The following is a 25,073-nucleotide window of genomic DNA, read 5'->3' as shown; positions in this document are numbered from 1 at the left end:
TCCTGTATTGCAGTTCTAGTTCATATTCTGGATTTTTTTTTTTTTTGGCTTGGATCTACTGGGAGTTCGGTTTACAAGGAGAAATGATGTGTATTTGTTGGCAAACAACAATGTCTTGTAGGAACACAAGAGTTTCTGCATTGGATCACATATTCATTCACCCCACTACTACTGTGATAGTAGCCAACAGCAAAAGCTGCAAAGGAAAACACAAGGAAGCTTCTTTGAGAAATTCGCTACCCCTGGGGAGCTTCTTTTAAACCTTATAAATTAGAGGTTAGTTTATGCCCTGGAGCATAAAATATTAAGTCCCTTATAAATATTCACATCTCTCCCTTAAAACTTCAGCATAATACCAAAATGTTCTGCAATTGACACCACACCTGAGAAGCATGTAAGTGTTCACTCCATTTAACAGATGGGCAAACAGGGAAAGAAGTCAAGCAGCTTCTCTGCAGTCTAGTCAGCAGGCAGATTTCTGGTGGCATTGCAGGTGAATAATGTGACAGGCAGCTTCACGCACCCCTCCTGAAGGTGGCTAGCTGTATTACTCAATTCCTGCTGCACAGCCCCTTTGAGATTAATTTCCTCTTCTGCAAAAAGTGTGTGTTTATCTACCCACTTAATGAGATTTTTAGAATTGAGTAACATTTATATTATACAATTATTATGCATTACCGATACTAGACAAAGTTAGGAAAAGGACAAGATGCACTGCCAAAGGATTATTAAATCATTAATTTCACTGCACTTCTAGAAGCTCTGTTCCCAATAGAGCTCTGTCAATGCATCATTTCTCAGCTAGAGAGTCCTTTTAAAGCCAGTTCCAGGCTCTTGTGCTTAAGTCTGATAAACACATCTGGGAGTGCAGTAAGCATGGAGCGTATACTGATTTAGTCGGTAAATTTTATACCAAATTTCCTTTGCTTTTTTTTTTCTTCTTCTTCTTTAAAAGCTTGTATTGACCAACTGCTAGGAGACTGGAAGCCCTGAAAGTCTCCAGTATGGTCTGGGAGTGAGGACAATTGCAAAGTTTTAATATCCTGTTTCCAGAAAATGAGTCTGAGAGAACAAAAAAAAAAAAAAAAGAAAGAAAAGAATTATGCAAAAGTACACATCTTTTGAATGATAATCATCAGCAAAGGAGTAGTACCAGTCCTTAGTCATATAGACAGAACATTTGAATGATGTCAAAGCAGGTCAAATTTCATAGAGGTTGTCTTCAGAACTCCAATACAGTATGAGTTATTATATATGAACTGGTTAGTATTCTAGCAAGTTTAAATTTAAAATAGCTTTGAAACCCTAACAGCAGAGCTTCTGAATGTCAAAGGAGTAACAGAGTTTGTCCAGCTTGTGCTGAACCATGGGTTGGAAAAAATATTTTTCACTTGGTGTTAGAGCTAAGTTAAAGGTAGCAAGCTCATCTTAGTGTAAATACAGTCCACATTTTCTAGATGGCTTAGTGCACCCCACGGTTCGCTCTTTTGATTGATTCCAGTACAATTACTGGTTGTATAAGCCACCTTGGTCACTTATGACCCAAACTCCTAGCCAGAAGGCAAAAAGACAGCAAAAGAAATAGTAAGCATCTTGAACTTAAAGTCCAACAGTCTTATATGAGGGTTTAGACAGAAAGCGTCATGTTCCAGTCTCATAGGCCTGGAAGATGTAGAAGCTGCCCCAGCAGATGGGAGACTGTGAAAGCAACAAATGAGAAAGACGCCAAGCTGGAAGAGGGAGAGGTTATTCTGACATCAACTCATATACCTAGCACAGACAAAGAGGCAAATTGCTCTTAAGTGGGGGCTGGTCCAGTCAGAAGGAAGAGAAGTTAAAAAAAAATAAACCAGAAAACAAAACCCCTAACTGCAGCAGACAAGAGTAGTTTTACCTCTTGTCAGCTCTGTACAAAACACCTGCCTATTCTGACACAGAACAGACTCCTTCAACAGCTCCTCATCATGCTCCGATATCTCCATGCTCAGCTGAAGGCTGCCTGAGCTAACTGAAAGTTTTGTAAACCTTAACTCTCTGTAATATACCACTGAAACGCAGCAAAGACAGCAATTTATGTTGAACAAAAAGCTTTACTTGAGCCCCTCCTCACCACCAAACTACTTTTTCCACTAGTGTCACAAGCTGAGCGTGTAGGTTTTGTTTTCAATGCTAGCCAGTTCCAAAGAGTTGAAAGATAGGAGAGTTTACTCATTTTTAATGATCTTGACAGAATCTTAACTCTAATCCATGCGACAATGTAATTCAAGAGAGTATTTCCCCCTGGAGAAAATAGAGTTGGCATAGGGAAGCTGTTCTCTAAACACAGCACGATGCATTTCCAAATGAGTGGGGAAGCTTTTCAGAGATAGTTGTCCCCACTGAGCACGTACTTATGTGACACCCTGAACAAGGACAGATTTAGTCATGTGCTTACATGCACGGGGGCCATGGCACACACAGTCAAAACTAATGAGTGCCTGGGGCACTTCTGCAGTAGAAGCAATAGTCGTGGGGTGAGAAACACACTGCTTCATTACACTGTCTTTTACCAGAGTGCCAGTTCAGATGGATAACATCATATTCATTTTCTTTAATACCACAGGATTTGAGTCAGCAATATTTTTAATCCATTCTAGATAAGTTAGTTAACTATTCATTATAGTGGAGATAGGTGAAATTCCTTTATTTGTGTAGCTCTTTTATCTTACTCCGTTTGCACAGCTAAATTCAAATAAGCAAGAAGAGCCCTAGCATCAAAAGAATAATGGAAATTTATAACTGCAAATGCAGCCTGAAAGCAATACAAAATTATCTTTTCAAAATGGAAGATCTAAATTTATTGCTTGTTAGACTAATCCAGGGTAAACAGTTTTCCAAATGAGACAATTAAAATTACCTGAATTTTGCTGATTCTTCTGGTCTCCTTATCCAGGTGCAGTTCTGCAGTTTTTTGACTATGTGAAGATAATAATCTTCTGGATATCTAAAACAGGCAACAACATCAAACACTAGAATATATATGTATGTATATTTAGAAACAGTCTCTAAAACATTCAAATGATGCATGTATTAATAATAATGTGCACGGTGCATATATAATAGTTTGCTTTTAGAACTCCATGACCTATTTTATTTCTGTAATTTGTAACAGTACTGTCCTCGTTTAATTAGCATGACCTATTAGACATTGTTTCTTAACAGTGATGTCCTAACAAACTTTTCAGACACTTGCAAGTGCTGCTGTTTCAAACTTAAGTGTTCAGCCGTGTATATCTTGAAGGCTTAGACCCCTCAAAAATTATCCCTTGCGCAAAAAGTCCAAAATACAAAACCTCTGTTTCTTGTGTTTGTTGTTTTAAATTTCAGAATGTTTTGACAGGCAGTTCTTGCAAATAAAGACTAAAGTTACCGTTTTCTTCCACTCACCTCACGCAGTCCCCTAAGCTCAATTCAGTCATCTTATACCACAAAACAACATTTGCAGATATAATTCTTCCCTCAAACTATATCTTAAAAACAAAAAATCTGTTTTACCCCACTAAGCACCAGTGGGGTATATATAACCAAAGAGTTTTCTGCTTTTTCAGTGGCTCAAGAGGTTTACATTTGCCCACATGTGAAATACCGCAGAGCACGCAAGCCAAAAGAATGGAGACACTTTTTCCCTGTTAGGTTCAATGCTAACAGTTCCCCGATTTGTGCTTGGTTCCCACTGCAGCTTTTTAAAAACAACAACTCTGATTTGAAAGGAGGATTGGGCAGATGGAAATAAGAGAGAATGTGGATGTTACTGCTATAAGTTCTACAGGAGTCACGTTTCCAATAAACATCTGCCTTGTACTATTTCAGCAAAAACAGCTTAGTGTTGGCCCCAAACCAAATGATCATCATTTTACTTAAACTGGAACTTAGAAGTGCATATTTTGAACAACCTTACCAAAAAAGACTGGGAAGGCAGGAAACCTCACTTGTTTTTAAATGGAGCGTGAGAACTGATAAAAAGGAAAACCAAAAGGTAATGGTGGCTTGCAGCAGAAAGGCACTCAGCACTCTGAAAGCTGTCTTCTATTTCTGTATTCAGCATGTTTAGTACCACAGCTTTATGGTAAATGACTGAAAAAACAGACCCCTTTTTTTACTGTTTGTTTGTTTCTTCCATAAAGCTCTTGCAACTGCTGGAGTTAACTGGTTTGTCTACCCTACAGTAAAATCACTTTCCATTTCCGCATAGAAACAGAAATTTTTCAGAAGAATCCTGCTTTGGAATTGGTCTTTGGCTCAGGTTTGCACCCGTGACAATTTTCACTCTGCACGAACACCAGGAGCATTTATTTTCATTACCAGACGTAGAAAACTCCTACAGGAACCACATCATTTTGTCCAAACTAATTTTTCTGAACCCTTGCACCATTGAAGGGAGCAGGAAGGAATGGGCCAAAGTGGGAGCAGAGTGCAATTAGTTTCACTGCAGCTGCAGCCACTCTGACCTTGTGCAGTGCATTCTTTCTCCTTCCAGCTCAGCTCCACATCTATTCTCCTCCTATGCCATGCCTGGTGCTTGCACGACCCCCACCCTGCTCTACCAGTTTTTGCCCTGCTCAAATGCCTTCATAGGCCACTTTAATTCTCTACCATGGCAAAAAAAAAAAAAAAATAAAAAAAAAAAAAAAACAAAGACAGAAAAAAAAAAAAAAAAAAAAAAAAAAAGCAATCCAGAATTTGTTTGTTTAAAAAAGTAAATAAAAAATAAATAAAGCACACACCATACACTTTTTATTCTGCTTTGGTGTGTTTAACTGTATCAGGAAAGATTCCAGCAAACTCCATAGGCAGTATAAAGCAGTGATGAGAGTGGAGAAACTGGGAACAAGGCCTTCCTATTTGGGTAGCTGCCTGCTGGTCTGTTCTGCTGGCAGCCTTGCAGCTGCAGCCAGGGAAAATGGAACCACTTTCTTACTGAAGCAGCTACCCAAACTGGCTCCTGTCTGCAGGGTCACACAAGTGCCAGCAGCAGCACAGGGCAGGACAGGCAGCACATGCAGAAGGGGAGGGCAGGGTAGAGGCACAGGATTAGGACAGCCTAATGTCAAATCACCCATCTGGTTTTACTCCTTAGGGCTAAACAATAAATAAATGTTAGATGCTGGGATTTAGGTTAAAAAAAAAAAAAAGATAACAGGATATGGAAAGTTATTAATACTATCATTATCTAGGAGAAAAAAATATAGAAAAAAAGCAAATTCTAGCCTAAAGATATTGATAAGATGAATATCAGAGTCAGAAATGAAAAGTTACCAGGAAGATATAGCATTGACTGACAAGTTATTAGCAAGTCACAGAGAAACATTTGGTGAGATGAAAAATAAAAGCATCTTCTGCACTCTAGTATTAAGGCCCCACAAAAAGCATAGGCACTCACTGTCAGAAGCTGTGAGGGCCTTCTAGTACGTGTACCAGAAGCCGTGTACCTGCACTTAGGGCAACACTACCTGTTAGAATGCAAGAACACTTCTCCCCTTCCACTGCTGTCTGCTGGGTGGAATCCCTCTCAGAGGTGGCCAAAGACTCAACAGTTCATAGAGAAGCCACCGCTTCCAGGTCTGTACAAGAGGGAACACTCCTCTGCTGCCCTGTGCCTCTGGTTGTGTTGCTCCTGTGACCTACAGACACCACGGTCTGTCAGATCTCACCTTTGCCAGTGCTGGCTCAGCACCACAAGCATCACAGATACCTCAACAGCAGATCGTGGGGACAGGACCTCTGCGAGGCTGCTGCAGTCGCCCATCCCAGCATAAGGCTTCCATCCTGCCAGTTTCATGGGATGAACTCTACTTGAACATAGGCAGTATTCCAACAGATATTTAATTTTAAAAAAACCCTCAAAATGAAGCTCTGGGATTTTCTGCAGCTGAGTTTACAGCCCCAAAGGCTTAGTTTTCCTCTCAGAAAAGCCTATTTTACCATTTCCTGCTCTAAAGGAGTCTCAGGGACTCACTCCAATGGAATCAGTCCAGAAAGACCATCAAGACATCATTCCATGGCTCTGCTGCAACCTAGACAATCCTCTTCTCCACTGTTTCATTTTAAAGAACTGGAACAATACATACATTTTCAGTGGCGCCCAGGAGCTAACAGTACATATTCACTGATGCTAAAATAACTTTATTACTACGATAAAAAAAAACTCAGGTAAATTAAGCTATAACAATATGTGGACAAGACAGTAATTGCAGTGCTGAGAATAGTGAAAGAAACATGTTTGGTCCTGTTTTTGTCTGCCACCTGCATCCTAAACATTAAAATAATTTGCTGCTGTAGGAAACTGACTTGTACTGTATGAGCCTGGGTAGCAAACAACAATTGGAAGGGTTTTATGTCTATGGTAATGGTCAGGTATGCATCAACTGTCTACATTAACTGCAGAGGCTAAAGTGGAATTATGCATACTTGAGGCAATGATGAAGTATCTTCTAATTTTCAGCAGGTAACTAAAGGACATCAGCAGGGACAGCAGTGGTGAGACAGTAAGGAGACAATAAGTAAAATGTCAGAACAGAGACAGATGTAGCCCCACTGGTTATTGCTGGAACTATACTTGAAAAAAAGCCATTTGAATTAGAAGGAAAATCGAGCAGCAGGAATGAAAAAGGGAGATCTTCCTCCCTGGTGGCTTATGTTCAAGGAAGAAACAAATAAAAACACTAAAGGAAAAGCAAGAGAAATGGAGGACCTCTCGTGCTTTTGGACACTTTAATACTACAAAAACAACTATCAGTTTTTAAAGCCCTCGGGAGACTGTACACAGAGCTCACTCTAGGATAAAAATGAAAAGGTGCCAGCAGAACTCAGCATTTCAAGCTCTTTATCACCACCAGCACAAACCTGTTATACTTACATAGCATTTTTTACTATCAAATCATCTGACAAGCTTACAAGTAGTAAGTTTTTCTGGTCCTTGCCAATTTAAGAGGCCAGAGAGTCCAGAATGTCCCTGTAATGTATTTATATACCATGCCTGTGGTCACACATTAAAAAAGCAGCAAAGATCCCAGCAGCTCCTCTCAGTGAAGGACAATGAGCTGCAATATTCACAGCATAAAGCAATCCTTTGCTCCTTCATTCCAAATACCAATTTCTCTTCCCACCTGCCCAGTTCATCTTCTGCATCATTTAATGGCTCAGCTCCTCTTTCGCTATCCATAAAAGTCTGATGCTTCCTCATTTCTCCTACAAGCAGCTTCAAAATGTTCTGGATGTGAAAAGCAAGTCTGCATTCCTGCAACCTCTACAACTTTCTAATACATGAGAAAAAAAACAGCATTTATACTGCCATAGTTGGATTTTGGAGGCAACACAGTGACTGGTTGTCCTTCTCTTGGTATTAAACATACACTTCAGCTATATTCTTTGACCTCTGTTTCAGCTCTTACTAGCAGCGCAACACTAGCATGGTGGCCTACCATCTTTCAAAAGAGTTAAAAATTCAATGATAGTGTTGCTGATGAGAATAGCAGTGGGAGGAGAGGTTTATAGAGGAGAAAAAGAAATTGAAACAGTAAAGATAGAAGCTGGGAATAGGGTGACTTAAAAACAGGTGAAAGATCCAAAAATGCAATGAGAAAGTGAGGAGGAGCAGAAAAGTCAGGAGCAGCTTTAAAATCACAATTTAAAAGTTCCTCTTTAATGTTAAGGAAATTTTGACTTCTACAGTCCTTTGAATGGAGAAAAGCACATAATTATTTTTAGCAGAGTTCTGGCTTCTCATTCCATTCCTCTCCTCTTCATAAATGGAGTAAAAAATAGCTTCCAATTTAAAAGATGCCACAGCACTTAATTAATTTTAAGCTGGCACCTGGTCCTAATGGGATGCTCTTCTTACTCACAACGTTATATACGTTGCTGCATCCATATAGGCAAGACGTTATACGTTAAAAGCAATGGGCTGCTTCTTTGACTTCCACTTTAGTAAGTGGGAAGGAAACTGAGCAGGGGCACTAGCAAAGACTTTTTTCCACATCAGGAAAAGGCAGAACAGCAAGTTGAAACCAGAAATGGATTTGGGGTGGAGAATTTTTGATACATCTAAAATTGAATAATTAGTTTCCTGTGAACTACTTATTATAATAATGAGTGCAATGACTCAGTAAGTTTTTATACTAGTACATTTCTATATTTACTCTAGTGAACACAGTGAAAAGAACCATTAACTAATGTTGCTCGTAGCAGGAGTGTTTGCCAGTCCGGAAGAGGACACTCAAGGCTAAAATTAGGTCTCACAAATTCTGGTCTACTTTTTTATAAATATCTTGGAATAAAATGTTGCTAACTGAGAATGAGAAATCTTGTTTGACTTATGATTTTTATTTTTTTTAAATCCAACCTAGAATAAATCTAACAAATGTGAAAGAAAAAATGCAAGCAAACATTGATTGAACAACTTCAATTTGCTCTTGCGCAGTTCCACATTAAAATCATCAAGAATTACGTAGAAGAAGCAGAGAACCTGTTAGACTTTTATTTAAAACAAACAAAGCAGAAAGCATAGCATGAACCTACCTTTTCTTCTTGATTGACGATGACAAAATGTTGTCCTGAATTGCCTTACATTTCGTATCCAGTTCAAACTGGTAAATTCCATCCTTATTAGCAGTTGTTCTGTTAAAAAGGTGGAGTGGGAGAAAAAGCAACACACTTTAAAAAAAGTATTTTCTGACAGAGCTGCTGCATTTTCTTTGCTGTGACAATAAGATGAATAACTGTTGATTTAGCTGAAAACATTACCAAAGAAATTTTATTCACTTCCACTGTGAAGCTCTTGCATAAAAGGAGGCTGCGCTGCTAGTGACTACAATGTATTTGATTCTTTAAAGAAACTCTGTTTCATAGAGTGAATTATATTCTCTGCTTTACATGGTAATCAGAAAAATGTAATTAAAAAATAAATGAAACAGGAAGCCTCTTGAACATTACAAAGATATTTAAAATATTCATATTTAAAACATTTTAGCAGATGTGATCTCCTAACACTGTTCATGAAATGAAATACTCAAAATCAATATAATATACACAGGAAACACCTCAGGTGAGGTTGATCTTTTTACTTGGACTTGAATTTATTAACTTGAGATTAATACTTACTCCCTTGTTTATTCTTTATTTATACAAAGAGAACAAATATTTGTAAAAGGAACCAATGCAAGTGCCAGACAGTAACTCCCATTGCCTCATTTTCACCAAAACCCTGTGCAGTCCTCATGCTCTGGAAGTCCTGGTAGAAGACTGAGATGTAGATTAGTAAATGACTGAAATACCAAGCTTTTCTCCATTCACCCGAGTTCACCGCGTATCTAGGTTTAATCTCATATAATCACCTTCTTCTTTCATCAACCATCTACTGAGTGTATCGTCACTTATCATGAAGTCCTTTCCTCCACCATTTCTATGTTCACTGTTCCTCACCACCTCCACACCCACCCCACTGCTTACAGAGCACTTGGATACTGTGGCCTGTTTGCCCAAACCAGAACTAGAAATGCAGGAGACACAGGTGCTCTCCTTCATACCTGGGTGTGAGCTGCAGCAATGAACAGAGCCCATTTCTAGAAGCACAAGGGTCTTCCTGCTTCATACGCAATACAGTCTGCTTCTGCATCATAATTCTTTTACTAACAAGGTTCAAAACTCATCGATTTAACCTGCTAAAACACCGAGACCACATATCTATGACATTTCAGACAAGCAGCTCTTACTTGGGAAAGATGCCATTTCAAGTCACAGAACCACAGAGTGGCCGAGGTGGACAGGGCCCTCTGGGCCCATGAGGCCCAGCCCCTGCTGCAGCAGGGCCACCCAGAGCAGCTGGCCAGGCCGTGTCCAGGCAGCTTCTGAACATATCCAAAGAAGACTCCACGCACAGCCCCTGGGTACCGGTGATGGTGCTCTGGCACCCACACAGCACAGAAGTGCTCCTGGGTTTCAGGGGTAACCTCCTCCAGCTTGTGACCACTGCCTTTTGTTACACCATCGGGCATCGCTGGAAAGAGCCTGGCTCCATCTTACATACACCCTCCTTTCAGGTATTTGTATACATTGATGAGTTCTGCCTGTACATCCTCTTCTTAAACAATTAAGATCTTAAACAATTCAAATGGGAAGAAGCCTGGCTGAAGAAGAAGGAGCAGAATAAATATTTGTTTATTCTGCTACCAAACTGCCTGGCATTTTCATAGCTATGACAAGGGAGGAAAAGTAATAAAGCGCCTTTTCTTCTCATTCCATTGCCCATAATTTTCCATAAACAGGGAGCAATTCACCCAGGAAGCAGGCTGCAGAGGAGAGGGGTCAGCTCTCACTGTCTTTCTACCATCAAGGAGCTCTTCCCAGCATACATCCAGTGCCCCCAAGGAATGATGTAGTCTGCATGTCCCTTGTTGAGGGGAACAGTAAGAACACAATGTAAACCTCTGTCCTTTCAATTCTGCAGTGACTATAACAGACAGTAACAGCTGGCACTACCTGCTGGGAGCTCCACCGCTGATTTCACATCCAGCTTCTTATCTAATTATTTTTCAATGAATGGCATACAAATGTGAAAGCAGAAGGCTCTCAAAGCACACAGTTCAGGGGGTCAGGTGTACAGCTCCACAGATCTGACACAGCAAGTGACAGCAGATGCCCTGCTTACAACCCAGGTACATGGGTTTACTGCAACTTGGCCCAAGTGTTTCTGTGCACACAGAAGCAGCAGGTGGACCTGTACCCAAACAACTTTAGTTGGTACTAAATCATGTTTCCTCTGCCATACTTCTCAGCACGGTGAAAATGATCCTTCTGAAGGTGCAGCTTAAAGAAAATAATGAAGCTTAGCTGTATAAAAAGTACCTTAAAAAAATAAAATAAGAATGATTGTTATAATAAACCAAGTGCGTATTACTGATGCAAATGGTCTTTCAAGACAGCTGAGGAACCAAGACAGCAGATGCTGGCTGGAGAAGTGGCCACAGACCTCCTGGGTCACAGCTGGCCAGAGGAGAGGCCTCTAGCACAGGGTGCTCAGCTGGCAGGAGCTGTCTGGATGCCGGGGCACCTACAGGCACAGCCAGAGGACAACCAGCTTGCCACAAGCAGGATTTTGCTCTGTGCAGGGAGTTGCTCCAGGATCCTTATAGCTTCCTGGTAATTTATGTCCTGAGGTCAGCGGAGGTAGTGAATAACTTTCTCTCAACCAAATAAAAGCTTTAATCAACAGACTTTTAACATTTTAGATTCACAGTGCTGCGATCAACTGAAGCAAGTTGTCTTGTTTATTTCAAGTGTAATTGTTTTTTTATGCGCACATTTACAAGACTTGAAAAATTCAAGAAGGAAGAAGTCAGATAAAAAAAAGAATGAGCAAAATAAATTACAGTTCTATTTTTTTTCATTAAATCAGTTTTAAAGCCGTCAGTGGGGGAAAAGCAATAAGGAGCCTTCCCTTTCCACAGCCCATACAAAGACTGGTGAAAATGGCACCAACATGATTTTTCACCCAAATTCTTTATCCATACAATGCAGGCAGAAGATAGATCACCAAAATGTTTCTTCTGTGTCTTCTTCCACGCAAAATTAACTCGACGCTCTTTATATGGTGCAAAAAGATACATAAATAAAACTATTTTTTGCGAGACATGGAAAACAGTGACTTCTTCCAGTAAAGGTGAAATTTCTGAATTCCTGTTTCACCATCAGGTTGGCTTCTGCTTCATGTGAGTGGAAAATTTTTGCATTCAAACATTAAGGGGTGTGCAAGTGGCATTCCAGACTTCTCCTGCATTATTCATAGCAGAGTTATGCAGACATCAGACTCAGATTAGATTTCTCATCACTTAGGACAGTCATGCTAGGCAACATTTATCACTAAATGAATTTATCTAGAGGATGACAGTCTCTGTACAATATTGAGAACTACACTACAACTTTTTCAGTGCAACCAGATAACGTGCCTCACAGGTTGGTGACATGCAGCTCATTTTGCAAACTCTTAAACTAAATGAGAACTCAAAGGGAAAACCATGTTATATTCCGTTGGTTTGAACATGAGAAACAGACGAAATGGCCATTTCTGCTAAAATTCCCTTAGAGTGCTGGATGTTCTTAAAGCCAACTTTATTGACCTAAATATGAAAGAAGGCTTTTTTTTAAAAAAAAAAAAAAATCATATATGAAGAGCTTGAGGGCCACATCCTTCCTATTCTAGGAACTCAGAAAGTATACCATCTGTACTTTAATAAAGCCACAGTACATTAAGATCATGTGCCATATTTATCAGCTTGTTGTTATTCTATATTTTACTCACAGGAAGACAACATACAACATTTCCTTAAACTGCAAAAATCTGTAAGACATGGACTGCACCCACTTCCATGCAATAACAGACTTCTCAGCCTGGGTCCTGAGAGAGTCACTTGACACAAATAAAATATAAGTTTTAAAAAAAATCAATGGGAAATGAATTGCCCATAGTGAATAACCTCTAAGTCTGCGTGTCCACGTCAAGAAGAACCTCTCTTCCCCTGGGAGAACGGTGATAAAAAACGAAAGGAAATAGGGAATTAGGAGAAAAACAGTCGTCTGATCATCCCATTTGTAATCATGTTCTAGCAACTGGACTGGAGAAGCAGGTTGCTCAAGGATACTCTTAGAGACTGAGAAACTGTATGGGAAGTGCAGAGTCTGTTTTGCTGCACCTATAGCATTCAGTGCTGAGACTATAAGGGATATGCAGGGAATCACCTCAGTTAACATGGAATCTGAGAGGAGCAGTGACACAGCAAGAAAAAGAAAAAGGAAGCCCTTTAAAAACAAACAAACTCACCCCGCCCCAGAAACAACAACAATTAGAGTACGAAAACAGATGGATATAAAAAGGATGGAAAAAAAGACGGACAGAAGGAAAAAGGAAAGGAAGGAAAAAATAGGGGAAAAAAGGAAGCATAGTGCTGTGAATTATACTATAACAAAGACATGCTCTGGGCTGAAAGGCCAGTTCTCCAAAATTCCTACAAAAACAGCTGGAAAAATTGAAAGAATGTGTGATGAGATTTTCAGAAGAATTTTAAACTGGGCTGTCTGACAGCACTAGAAGAAACAAGAATTTCACCCCTAATTTCAGATAAGTCCACACTGAACATCAGAGGGAAATCCCACTAACTGGCTTTATTTACTCTTCACCCAGCAGAACCAGATGCGTTTTTCTTTTCCTCTGTCTTCCCATTCTTTTCTCCCTGAAACAACACAGAACCTCTTAACTGTGTTCCAGTTGAGCTTCTCTAGCTAAACAGGACAATTTCTGCATGCAAAGCTGTACATTTACATCCTTCTGGCATTGAACAACACCATACAGATTGTGAATTCCTTCTGAATTACTTTCTCCCTTGAAGAGACTCATTTATATTTGACTCCCATACTCAACTAGTTGAATACCAGTTGTCAAAAACATGTAACACATACTTCCCTAGGAAGTCTGCTTTTTGCTGCTATCTTTGACACCACTTCAAATGGATCAGATGATACAAACATAGTGATGCTTTTAAGGTTCACAACACCTTGATTAATAAGGCAATACACCATTTAAATGCTTGGTGAAATGGACTATAAAAATGGCTCTATCAAGCCATAGGAGTAAGAATTTGTCTTGTAACATTTATCACAGTAACTGTGAGAAAGACTGATCCTACTACCCTAGTTCAAATTCCCGGAGGTTTTGCTTATCTAAGGAATGCTAAATCAGGTCTTTAAGACAAGCTGCACTCTGAAATTATTCGGCAGACCTTCAGTGCATTCAGCAGCATTATACACAACATCAGATATTTTTTATTTATAAAATCCATTAACCGCATGACATGCAACATGACAAGCAATATCCAGACTCTCATAGTAGGTAAAGTGAAAAAAATAAGATACTTACACCAAAATGATGTTACAACAGTACGTGATAGACAGAATGACAGAGCAGTTTCACTTGGACCAAGTAAACAGGAACAGAAAGAGGCTGGGAAACCTCTGACCGCTGTCAGAACGTAAATATGTCCTGGCAGCAGCTTTCAACTGAACACCTATTCATTTAGACGGCACTAATACATGAGGCACGCATTAGAAATGTGCTCTGAAAATATGTTTGTATGCATCACTTGGAAATAAGGAGAACGAATACTTAGTGGCAAAATTAGTGAAGGGCCACCACTGCTGACTAATCTAAACCGTAGCAAATTGCTTGTGCAACATACTATGCTACTGTTTATAATCTCCTTAATAGTCTGCCTCTTCTTTCCTTTCTGCCTGCCGGAACGCAATATTTTGACAGGAGACAGAATGTACAGGTCTCTGTAGCATAGTTAATTAGGTATAGTTGTTTATTCCCTGGGCCTGCATAAAGATCTGCTGCTGAGGGAGGAATTGGAGAAACAAGAATTGTGAAACACTGTATCAATACTAACTTGTTTACTCACAGCTCCTCAATCACTTCCTCCCACTGCTCAATTACCTCAACAGTCTCTACACTGCGCTTGCCTTGAACCTGCAAAGACAGAGTAAGATAGGAAAATAGTAAGCAAATGCCCTAAATACAGACTGCTGCCTTGTTATTATCCATATATAAAATGTATATACATGGTGCTTGAGAAGACTATTTTCACCTTCCCTGTAGCAGCTGGCATTATTTATCTGCTCTACATGCCACAGTACGAAAGGAGCTAGAATTTCAGGTTTAACATAGCACACTCTGGGCTTCATGACATAGACGGTACTACCCAGATCCTCTTATCACAGACATCCACTTCTGAAGAGCACTAGCAGCCCTGAGCCTTCTGTTTTGCTGTTAATGCTGAGATGACACAAACACATACACTGTCAAAAATGCAGGCAGAGAGAACCAAGTGCCTAAAGGTGGGACAAGTGCAGGATTGCTCCTTCTGGTTGCACCGTTGTCTTATGCGAGTTTTAGCTGTACTTGCAGTTACAGCTTAAAGTACGAGGGGATGGTATAAGGCATAGGAATGATGATTTGCCAGAGAATGACAATACTGCAATTTAAATGATACTGCTTACATGGAAAAATCTGGGGACTACTAAAGAAATCTTGTTAACACAGGTTGTGTTTTCAGTAAGAAACCCTTCTAGCAGATACAGATCGTGAAATAAGCCCAAGTCAAAAACTGGAAATCACATGGTAGAAGCGGTCACATTGTTTGAGATTTCTAATGTTTAACAAGGAAAAGAGGTATGAATTATTCTGTTAGAGCCAAACCATATCCTCAAGGTTACTAAGACACAGATCTTCAGAGAACTTTAGGTGCCTGGTCACCATCTAATTAAACACCACTGTGCATGACAGCTGCCTAGAAATCTAAGGCAGTCTGAACCAATCTCCTGCTTTTCACCCTTTCATCTTTCAATTTCATCCTTGTAGAAGAATTACTCAAACTGAAAGAGCAGATTAGCTTACATTATTGCAAAGCAACAGTATAATAGGGGCTTGGAGATTCTTCAAGAGACATTTGATTACAAATATGCATCCAACAGCAAAGGAGATCACAATAAGAGCAGAGGTTAGTTTGTGAGTCTTGAAAATCATCTAGGCTACTAACTGACCGGAGCTCAACAAGGAAAGTGCCCTTTTTTCCTTTTTAATTTCCTCCCATCAAAGTTGGTGACAAAAATGTTTGCTTGCCAGAGAAATAAGTCCAACTGATAAAGTGATCAGAGTCTAACCTAACACATATGCACACTCTCCTGTGCAAGATGGGATACAGCAACAAGGCACTGCTATTCAAACCTTCAGGGTATTTTAGGAGACCTACACTTGGAAAGTGTGCACCGATAGACTGTTCACACGTTTTAGCATCACCATACTAACACTGCCTCATTTGAAAAATTCACTAATACCTACACAACCTATTTCAGTTATGGACTCTTTGCCCTCTTGCTACACTCATGGATGCTGCAGCAGAATCCCACTGAAAACTAGAATCTAATTGCTCTTGCCCACATCATCCACTTCCATCATGGAGAGATTGGTCTGAATCTCCTGAACGAGTCCAGATGCTCTTTGGATCGCATCTCCCCAGCATGGCCCTCAGCCAGGCCCCGTCCAGCTGTTGTCTGGATCAAATCCCTCCAGCATGGCTCCCTGCCCACTCCAGCTGCTCTCTGGATTAGGACACAGCTCCTGGTCAGTCCAGCAGCTCTCTCTCCTTCCTCAGATGCCAAAAGCACCACAGACTACTGTCAAGACAACCTATTGAGCACGGCCACCCATGTGAGAAAGAACATCCCCTCCTGGGTTCCACCAGTAAGCCTTCCCTCCAAAGATACAGCTATAGGAGTTACAGTGAAATGAAACTTTTCAGACAAATAATCTACTTGCTGCATTTCTGCAGTCACTCAGTCACTAAAAACACAATTTCAGGCTGAGGAAAAAATAGTTCCAAATTGGTGTCAAAATCCTCCAAGCAGTTTAATGAAAAACATTTATTTAAAATCTCACGCTCACTTGCCTTATTACAGAGATTACCAACTGACCCATACATGCCATGGATTTTCAGCCCTCTTCAGCATGTGTTGCTTCCACTTTCTTTGCTCCAGTTATGAGTGCACTAAGAGCAGATGGGAAGTGGCTAGGCTCTGTTCTCTGAAGTGCTCTTTGCCAGCATTTCTAGTCAATTTGACTCCACGGTTTAGCACACAGAGCTGAGTGGCAAGAGGCTGCAGCTCAGAAACTAGCTGGGAAAGGCAGAGTACGGGAAGATGATTGCAAGGGGGAACCACAGACATAACACAAAACAGGGTAGAAACGAGAACAGAGTGACAGCTACAGAACCCAAAGCAGAACAGAGCACATACAGCAAAACCAATAAACAGTAAGGAGTGGAAAAGAAGGATAAAAAGCAGAAAAGGAAAAAATGAACACAGGAAAGAGAGGCAGGCTAGAAGAACGTAATGGTAGTTAGAAGCCTGCAAATGCTCCTGTTCCTTTTGTTTCACTCTAATTTTGAATGGCATTTTAAGCTTACAGTAGTTCCCAATTTTGAGGCATGGAGCATCAGTGCTCTCACTGGAAACGTGTGAGAAACTATATGTCGTGATGGTTATTAAGACTATTGTCCCTTGGATTCACTTAGGGAAAGCATATGTTATTTCAACCTCAAATTTCAGCTAGGTTGCGTGAAACGTTGGTCTCAGTAAGGTTAACTGCACTGTCACCGCTGACTTCAATACAGCCAGGACATCACGGTTTCAGTTAAAGACCCAATTCACAAGTTCCTTCTATTTTTTAACTGGAACTGTAACTTCAATGAGGTCATATAAAGCAAAAGAGAATAGCAAAATATTTACAAACTATTTCTTACACAGCAACAGCTCGTGTGCAGATGACTCCATCCTCTTCTGCACTATTACTTTTCCTATGGTGTGTGAAGACTCAAGAGAACAAAAACATTGCTGTTAATGTCGATAACTGCTCGCGCAAGTTGTTTGATGACTTATTCTACCAATTATTTTCATATGAAACTTCACAGTATGAAATAACAGGCTGCAAAGCAAAGATCTGAGTTGATGTAAAAGATCAAGGCATGGGATCAGATGGAAGGACCCCTGAGAAGTAAGACGCTGTTCAAAATGAAAGAGCCTACATATACCTGGTCTTTGGGAGAAATATGCATTTTTAATACGCATTCCAAAAATGATAACAGTGCTATCCAGCCCCAGCTTCCCGGGAAGGAGAATAAGAGATACCTGGCACACAGCATCCAGGACTTTCTACATCGTGTGTTAACAAAACTGCCACACGCAACAGCTTGCCGGGTTCAAAACCAAAGACAGAGTGATGGCTGTCATTAAGAGGCCCTATTAGCAAATAATATATTGAAGTTAACGGGAATTTTCACTTTCTCGGACAATAAGCCCCTACGCTCCCTCCGATTGAGCCACTCAAAACAAACAAACAAACAAACAAACAAAAAAAAAGATGCATGAACTGAAGCAAGGGCAAACGCGCACCTTCCCGAACAAACCGCCCCACCAGCAGCCGGCAGCCGCCGAGCCCCTACCTGTTCTCGGTCTGAGGAAGGGACGTTAGGGGAGACCTGAGGGCTCGCACCACTTTCGGAGTGACAGTCGCTACCTCTGCCTCCTCCTCCCAGCCCCTGGCAAACAAGACGGGATAACAAAAGTTGTCAAAGCCGGCGAGAGCCGCCACCGGGCGCCGGCCGCTCCCCGCCGAGCGCTGCCCCGCCGGCCGCCGAGCCGCGAGCCGAGCCTAGCGCGCGGGATGGAGCGGGCTCGCCCCGTCCCGCTCCTTCCCCGGCCGCCCCCGGGCTCCCCCGCCCCAGCGCGAGGCCCGCCGGCCCCTACCTGGCTCGGAGCGGCCGCTCGCCGCCCAGACGCAGGAGGCAGCCGCCGAGCAGCGTGCCGCCCAGCGCCGTGGCCAAGGCGATGACAGCCCGCATGGTGCGCTCGGCAGCAGCTCCCACCGCAGCTACGGCCGCCCCATACTATTTAAGGGAGGCGGCGGGGAGGGGGAGGCGGCCATGGCAGCCACGGGGGCTCTCTGCCCCGCCCCTCGCCCGCAGCCTTGCGCCGCCGCTGTTTTCGGCCCGCTGTCGCCTCGGCGCCGTGCCGCCGTGCCGCCCGAGGCTGCGGGCCCTGCCCCGCCGGGAGCCCTGAGGGCAGGCGCCGCTTCCGCCCAGCCTCCCCTCGGGCGGGCGCGCTGCTGGCTGCCGTGGGTGCTGCTGCCTCGGCCGGGCGAGGGGGCGCGGTGCGACCGGAGCTTGGCTGGAGGGGGCAGGCCCTGCTGGGGGTTCGCCGAGGGAAAGCGGGCAGCCTGCCCCGGCGTCTGGCACAGACGGCTCGCTGTGCTGTGGCATCTCTTTATGTTATGTGCAGATAACACCGAGGCCTGCTCTTTATATATAAAACACCTTCACAGTGTTTTCAGTAAATCTTTGCGTGGCAAGCTTGCATGTCTTTTTTTTGAGTAATTGTGCCCTTAGCGTTGCTCTCATGAGGCTGAACGCTAGTGAAGCCTAGTGAAATGACAGGACTCTGTTAATGAGGCACCCTGTATTAAAAGAAGAGGTAGTAGGGATGCTACACCTTAAGGCAGCTGCTCAGTCACAGTGAGCAGGCTCACAGCTCACATCTGCAGCTTCTTCCATCTCCCTCCTGCATTCTGTATCTGCAAGCATCCCTTCTTGCCATGCTCTGAAGCCTCATAATCCTCTGACACAAAGCTCCATTGCAGTTACATAAATGAGAAAATGAGGGATGTGGTAATGTGTTGGGTAAGTGGCTGGATATTGCGGTGAGCTGCAGTGTCCAGTGGTCCGCCAAAGGAGCTGCATGGCACCTGCTGTGATGCTCTACACCAGGAAATATCCAATTATTTGTTTTAGGGCAGTTGTGAAGTCACCAGACAGCTGTGCTGTGGATGCTGTCAGGGAGCTGGAGGGGCAGCAGGTACTTCCTGGCTCAGCACTCAGAGCCCACAGCACGCATGGCTCCGTTTTCCTCCTGGCTTTACAGTCCTTGGTCACAGTCCAAAAACAAAACACAGCATTAGGGCTCCTGAAGTCCTGGAGAAGCATGCTGTTCTGGTGCTGTCGGCAATGGTAAACATCTTGAAGAAATTTCACCTCCTTTAAAAAGTTCCCCTTTTCAGGCATGTGCTATAAGCTTAGTTGGCACCATAGGTGAATATGTAAAGGCATATAATCAGGCTTCTCATTGTAAATAAATGTCTTTGCTGGTTAGCAGATACCAGAGGATTCTGGTCTACAGTTGCCTCAGAAAAGTGTAAAGGTTTCTGTTCTTCAAACTACTTTGTTATTTCCATTAAATACTGCATAAAACAGTAAGTTTTCCACTTTAAAAAGTCTAATAGTACTCCATATAAGCTGTGCAGGAAAGACAACTAAGCATTACAGTCCAGAATACATATTTTTTTCCACTCTTGGTATTATTTCGCTGTGAGAGTACAGTTTTCCCCTGAGTTCTGAAGTATCACTGTCAGCTAATCCATGGGAAATTTAGTGATCTCAGTAAGGAAGTCATATTTCAGGCTTGAGGTCTGTCACCACCACCAGTCTATAATACCAGCAGAAATCTTTATTTTTTTCCCCTCCAGATCAAAAGGTTAATCTGTGTCATACTAAAATTCTCACAAAGAAAAGGAGAAGATTATAAAACCTATCTGTATAATTAGACTTAGCAGTTGGGGCTTGTTGTTTACAAACAACTTAACAGACATTTATTGATTGAGTGTCACAGTATCCGTAGATGTTATCAGCTTTAGTTCTCTGTCAGAGCAGCTCAGGAGGGAGGTTTAGTGACCTACCTAAAGGGTGAGAAGAGAATCAATGATGAATCCAGAATTCCTAAATTCAAATCCCGATTTAATGATCATATTTGTCTCCTGCATTGTGTTGCCACATCAGGAGCAACAGTATCAGGTAACCTCACAGAAGGGACAAAAAGATAAAGGCAAGATGTCATGTAGAAGACAACGTACACAGAGGCTGCCCCACACCTTCCTGACAGCTGGAAGCTGCCACATCTTGGCAGCATCTCCCAGCTTCTGATTCCCATTGGCTTCGAAGTCAGTGAGAACTGATAATTGCTGGCTTGCACAGGAGGAAGAGATCACTAATCATCCAGGTGGTGTCACAATGACTTTTTCACCAAGATCCTACAACCTGACTTAGCTGCTAATTTGGAAAAATAAAAGGTGGCCTCGGGTATCATCTGTGAAAGGCTGCTTACCCCAGGTCAACCAGATTGCATCTGAGGAGTCTGGTGGTGATGCCTGTAGGGCTGCATGGTCACATGGTGCTAGTTTAGCCTTCTTATTTCCAGCAGCTAAGTCATCTTAAGAAGCAATTAATGTTCATCAAATGCTTTCCTAATGCTGCCTTATCATCTAAGGAATGGCTGTCACAGGAATATTAGCTGTTGCAAATAGGAGGGGAGGTAACTGATTATCAGGAAGAAGACAAAGTCACCAAAGATATTCAGTGAGACTGGAATCTCACATCACAGTAAAGCATAGGAGACTCCAGAGCAAGATGGAAGTGAGAGGCTGCTATTTGGGTATTCTTAGGTGTGATATCTATGGGAGCGGGCGCTGTCAGCAAAAAAAAACAAACAACCTCAAAGCCCAATCCAAAACTAATAAGTCTTTTGTGTGTTTGCTAGTGCTATTTTTTTTTTTTTTAAGTCTTTCCTTACTACTTTTCAGTATTTTTTTTTCCACATCTTATAAAATAGGCTTTATTAAAATAACCTAGTAACTAAATTCAGCCAGCAAACTCTATTGAAATCTGCCTAAAACAAGTGAAGTTTTAGCAGTTACACGTACCCCAGTTTTGTGACAGTCATCAGGAGCGTCAGTGACAACTCCTCCTGTAAGGCACTGTTTCCTCTCCACAGTCAGAATGAAAAGAGGGCACATGCAGAACATTTCAAGATGTTGAGCATCTTGTAAGATCTCACATTGCTGGGAGGACTTGCCTCCTGTGCACAAGATGAGTATGATTTTCACTGTTGTAAACTTGACTATTCTTTTTACGTGTCAAAGGAAAGTATTGCTTGTGCTCCACCAGATTCTTCTGTTTAGCTTAACAGAGTAACCAGCTTCCACTGTTCAGCAATCATGCTCCTGCCTGAAAGCAGACAAACACCCATTGTCTAAGATGCACCTCATACCATAAATGAACTTGAGGCCAGTAACTGTACTGAGAATCAGGGCTCTATTGCCAGCAACCATGCAAGACTCCATCCAATTAAGGGCACGGCTGGCATTCAAATGCCCATGATTGTAGCACAATCCAGTGTGTATGTTCTTCCTAAGGAAGCTAATAGGGAGAAGCAGATCTGAATACTGATGAGATACAAAGGATGATTTTAATGCAAAATTCCCAACAACTTGTAAGTTGTTAACCTGAAGGTAGGTATTTTTTCCTGTTCTCTTCCTAAATGCACTCAGTGAGACTTCTTAATTTAACACCATAAGGAAGGCTGTCAGTCAGGTGAAAACTGTGTTCTTCTGGCAGCGGTGGGTAGCAGACTCACGGGCAAGGGGCATGCAACGATCTGTACCTAGACCCTTTCCTAGCTTCCATCAATCAGGGTTTAGTTGCCTTTCATGGATTTTTCTTCTATAATTGTGTCTAATTGCTTTTTAAAACCATGTAAACTTCTGGCATCGACAGCAGCTTGTGTCAGTGATTTCCATCCAGTTTGAAATCCTTCCCATTATGGTTGCCCCAGGAACAATTTCCTAAGAAAAATTTCTATTGTTATTTGGAAACTCTAGTTCCCTGTGCTAAAGGACATGAAGCACTAAGTATTCTTTTGCAAGGAATTTTGTTACACATAGCACAAATCAGCACTGTTCTTAATAGAAATTCACAGCATCTATTGCTAGAATCAAGACCGAATTATTACAGAGCATACTGTGAGTGCAAATTAAAAATAATGCACGACACTCAACCAAATCCTAATGAACCAATGGCACAATGTCAAACCCATCAGGAATAGAGACTTCTAATGCTATTATTAAAAGCCCAAACAAACAAAACAAGTAAATCAACCTTGACAAACACTGTTCAAGTAACTTTTGCTTGTCATAGATCAGCGTGCAGACTGACAGCACAGCCCAAGCTGCCTCAAAGTGCCTGCACAGTGGATGAGGGCTGCGCGTCCACAGTGGCACATAGTGCAAGCATTCTCCTTGGGCTGTATGGTCATCAGTTGAGCTAATTACATCAAGCTTAACATTTCTTTCCATTAGCAAAGCTGGACAACATGCCCAGCTGCTTATCTGTAAGAAAATCTAATCTGGAATCACATTTATTGATATGTGAGTGTAAAATAGCAATGAGAATGAGAAACCACAGTGGAGTCAGATCATCCTTAATGGTACAGTGGTCAGGCGGTATTGTTTATGCTTATGGAAAGCCACAGTATACAAAAATAAATAAATACATGATCTAAGCAAATAATGGTGATTACTTGGAAGAAGAAAAGAGAGGAACAGCTGTCTGAGGGGCTGACCTTTGGATGGGAGCATTATCTACTGAGTTTGTTCCAAGATGGTGGCCTGATGGCCATCTCCAGGCTGGCTCTTTTGGACTGTAGTGCACTGAAAAAAAAATACAGAACTGCACTTTGTTTTTAGCATTCTTGCATTTCTTTCGTTGAATTTCATATAGAGTAAATAAAAAGGACACATGTGAATATATGGGGATAGATTACTTGTTGGTACTAAAGAAAACAGCAGACGTGATACAGAGCAACTTAACCTCACGGGTATAAAGGAACCTGGAAACAGGAGAACAGGACCTCTGTCTTTAAACTGAGCAACAGCCATTAACCTCATTAAATGAGGTTAAAAATATGACCTCCGAGACTGCAGCCTAAGCCTATTTCTACATAATACTGATTCTCCCATTCTATTCTGCAGTAAAAAGCACTGAATGCTTCATAGAAACATCACTGCTGCAAATCCCAGATTCTCCATTTTCCATTATCACACACTTTTGAAGCCATTTTCAGAGTTCTGCAGTGAATGCTGGTAAGGCTGCAGTGCCAGCAAGGTGCCAAACGGGTGCAAGGGTACTCAAGTCCCTGTGCCTGCAGTGCTCATGCACCACAGAGGGATGTAGGTTCTGATCAGGGCTCATAGCCGCAAGGTGCTCAGCAGGAAACCAACATTCCAGAGGTCAATCAGGAGAGGAGCAGATAATGACAATGCTGGAGAGCCTGTGAGCCAGCTCAGACTCATTAATATTTCTGTTAAACTGAGGCCAGTTAACTTCTGGTTAAGCATGTAGCAAAATCGTGCTTAGAAAAAGCTCAGTATGTCTCCACAATGAACTATCAGCATGAAACATCAGGGCACAGGAACACATCCACGCTGCAATAGGGAAAAGCAAGACAGTAAAGACTGTCAGAGCACACCCTGGGAAGAGACATCTGAAAGTAGGCGCACTCCTCTTGCCATTGGGACAGCCTTCCTGGTTCAGGTACCTCAGGAAAACCAAGCCCAGGGAAAAGAAAAAAAGCCCAGACAACTCTTTACTTGTGTTTGTCTAGTAATGCCCTGAGCTATTTACAAACTGGAACTGAAAGCCTCTACCTCTAAACAGAAATAAGTCCAGGCAACTCCAACAACCAGCAAGGTACATTGACATATGGGAAAGAGTAATGCAGTAGAAAGCATAACAAGATGGCAAAGCAGTAAAGTCTCAGGCTACAGCGAGATGATCTGCTTAGATGTAATAGCAGTAGGTACAGAAATAACAGAAAGAAACTGCTTACCATCAGAAGACCTATAAAGTCATCAGGTAGGCAGGAATCTCCAGATGAGATACCCCCACCCCCCAACCCTTAAATGAGGTCTGGGAAGGGGTGGATCCTGGCTCCATCCCTTCTGGTCACCCAGCTACACTGCATGCACCTGAGCAACCCTGGGCTGGCCCTGCCTTCCCACCAGGTGCTCAATCACTGGTTCAAGCTGTGACTTGCATTTCCACTATAGAAGTCTTATTGTCTACTGGCATTCTCTCAAACGTTCTTATTCTCTCATAGATATTCTGAAGTAACTTTCTGCCTGAATGACATTGGTTGAAAATCAGAGCCCAGGATGGGCTAGCACCCACTAGGTTCACACTGGCAGTGGAGCATGGCCAGAGCAGCACTGCTGCTGGGGTTGGTGAGGGGAGGGTGAGCAGGGCTGAGGCCAGCCTGGGACTGGGAGAAAGTGAGAAGCCATGGCCTGAGCTCTGGCTAGGGAATGCAGACAGTGCGAGATGCAGCTATGGGGTCTTGAAGTTCTTCCTTCCCCCAGCAAACCGTCTTGTGCTGAGCTCTCCATCTCTGTGTCCTCAAAACTCATCGTGCTACATACAGCACTACATCCTGCTGTACATAAATACAGTCTCCTCCGTGATTCATGCAATAATTAAAAGCAACAATTATTTTAAATGCTACTTTCCCCACTTCAGTAAATAGGCTGGTATCCGTGCATCAGCAACAGACCT

General features: G+C 42.1%; 1 protein-coding gene and 1 long non-coding RNA gene across 3 annotated transcripts in view; both read right to left on the bottom strand.

The window, feature by feature from the left end:
- The window catches only part of ST8SIA6 (ST8 alpha-N-acetyl-neuraminide alpha-2,8-sialyltransferase 6), a 52,799-nt gene extending 34,125 nt beyond the window's left edge, over positions 1-18,674 (bottom strand). Inside the window, exons 1-4 of one of the 2 annotated variants that reach the window (XM_021387852.1) lie at positions 18,388-18,674; positions 18,084-18,179; positions 8,557-8,655; positions 2,897-2,983 (exon numbers count right to left, since the gene is read on the bottom strand). In XM_021387852.1, the coding sequence (XP_021243527.1) occupies positions 2,897-2,983; positions 8,557-8,655; positions 18,084-18,179; positions 18,388-18,482 (377 nt within the window). In that variant the 5' untranslated portion in view covers positions 18,483-18,674. The remainder of the gene's footprint in view (positions 1-2,896; positions 2,984-8,556; positions 8,656-18,083; positions 18,180-18,387) is intronic. The other variant, XM_021387851.1, reaches the window with a different exon arrangement.
- On the bottom strand, positions 18,735-24,408 carry LOC110394145. Its single transcript, XR_002435388.1, has 3 exons — positions 24,352-24,408; positions 23,086-23,173; positions 18,735-22,309 (listed from the first exon to the last, which is right to left on the bottom strand). It is a non-coding gene; the product is annotated as an uncharacterized LOC110394145 (long non-coding RNA).

The sequence above is a fragment of the Numida meleagris genome, chromosome 2 (assembly GCF_002078875.1).
Source record: "Numida meleagris isolate 19003 breed g44 Domestic line chromosome 2, NumMel1.0, whole genome shotgun sequence".
NCBI classification, from domain to species: domain Eukaryota; kingdom Metazoa; phylum Chordata; class Aves; order Galliformes; family Numididae; genus Numida; species Numida meleagris.
The sequence above is the reverse complement of the archived record's forward strand: the minus strand, read 5'-3'. Positions and strand labels throughout refer to the sequence as shown.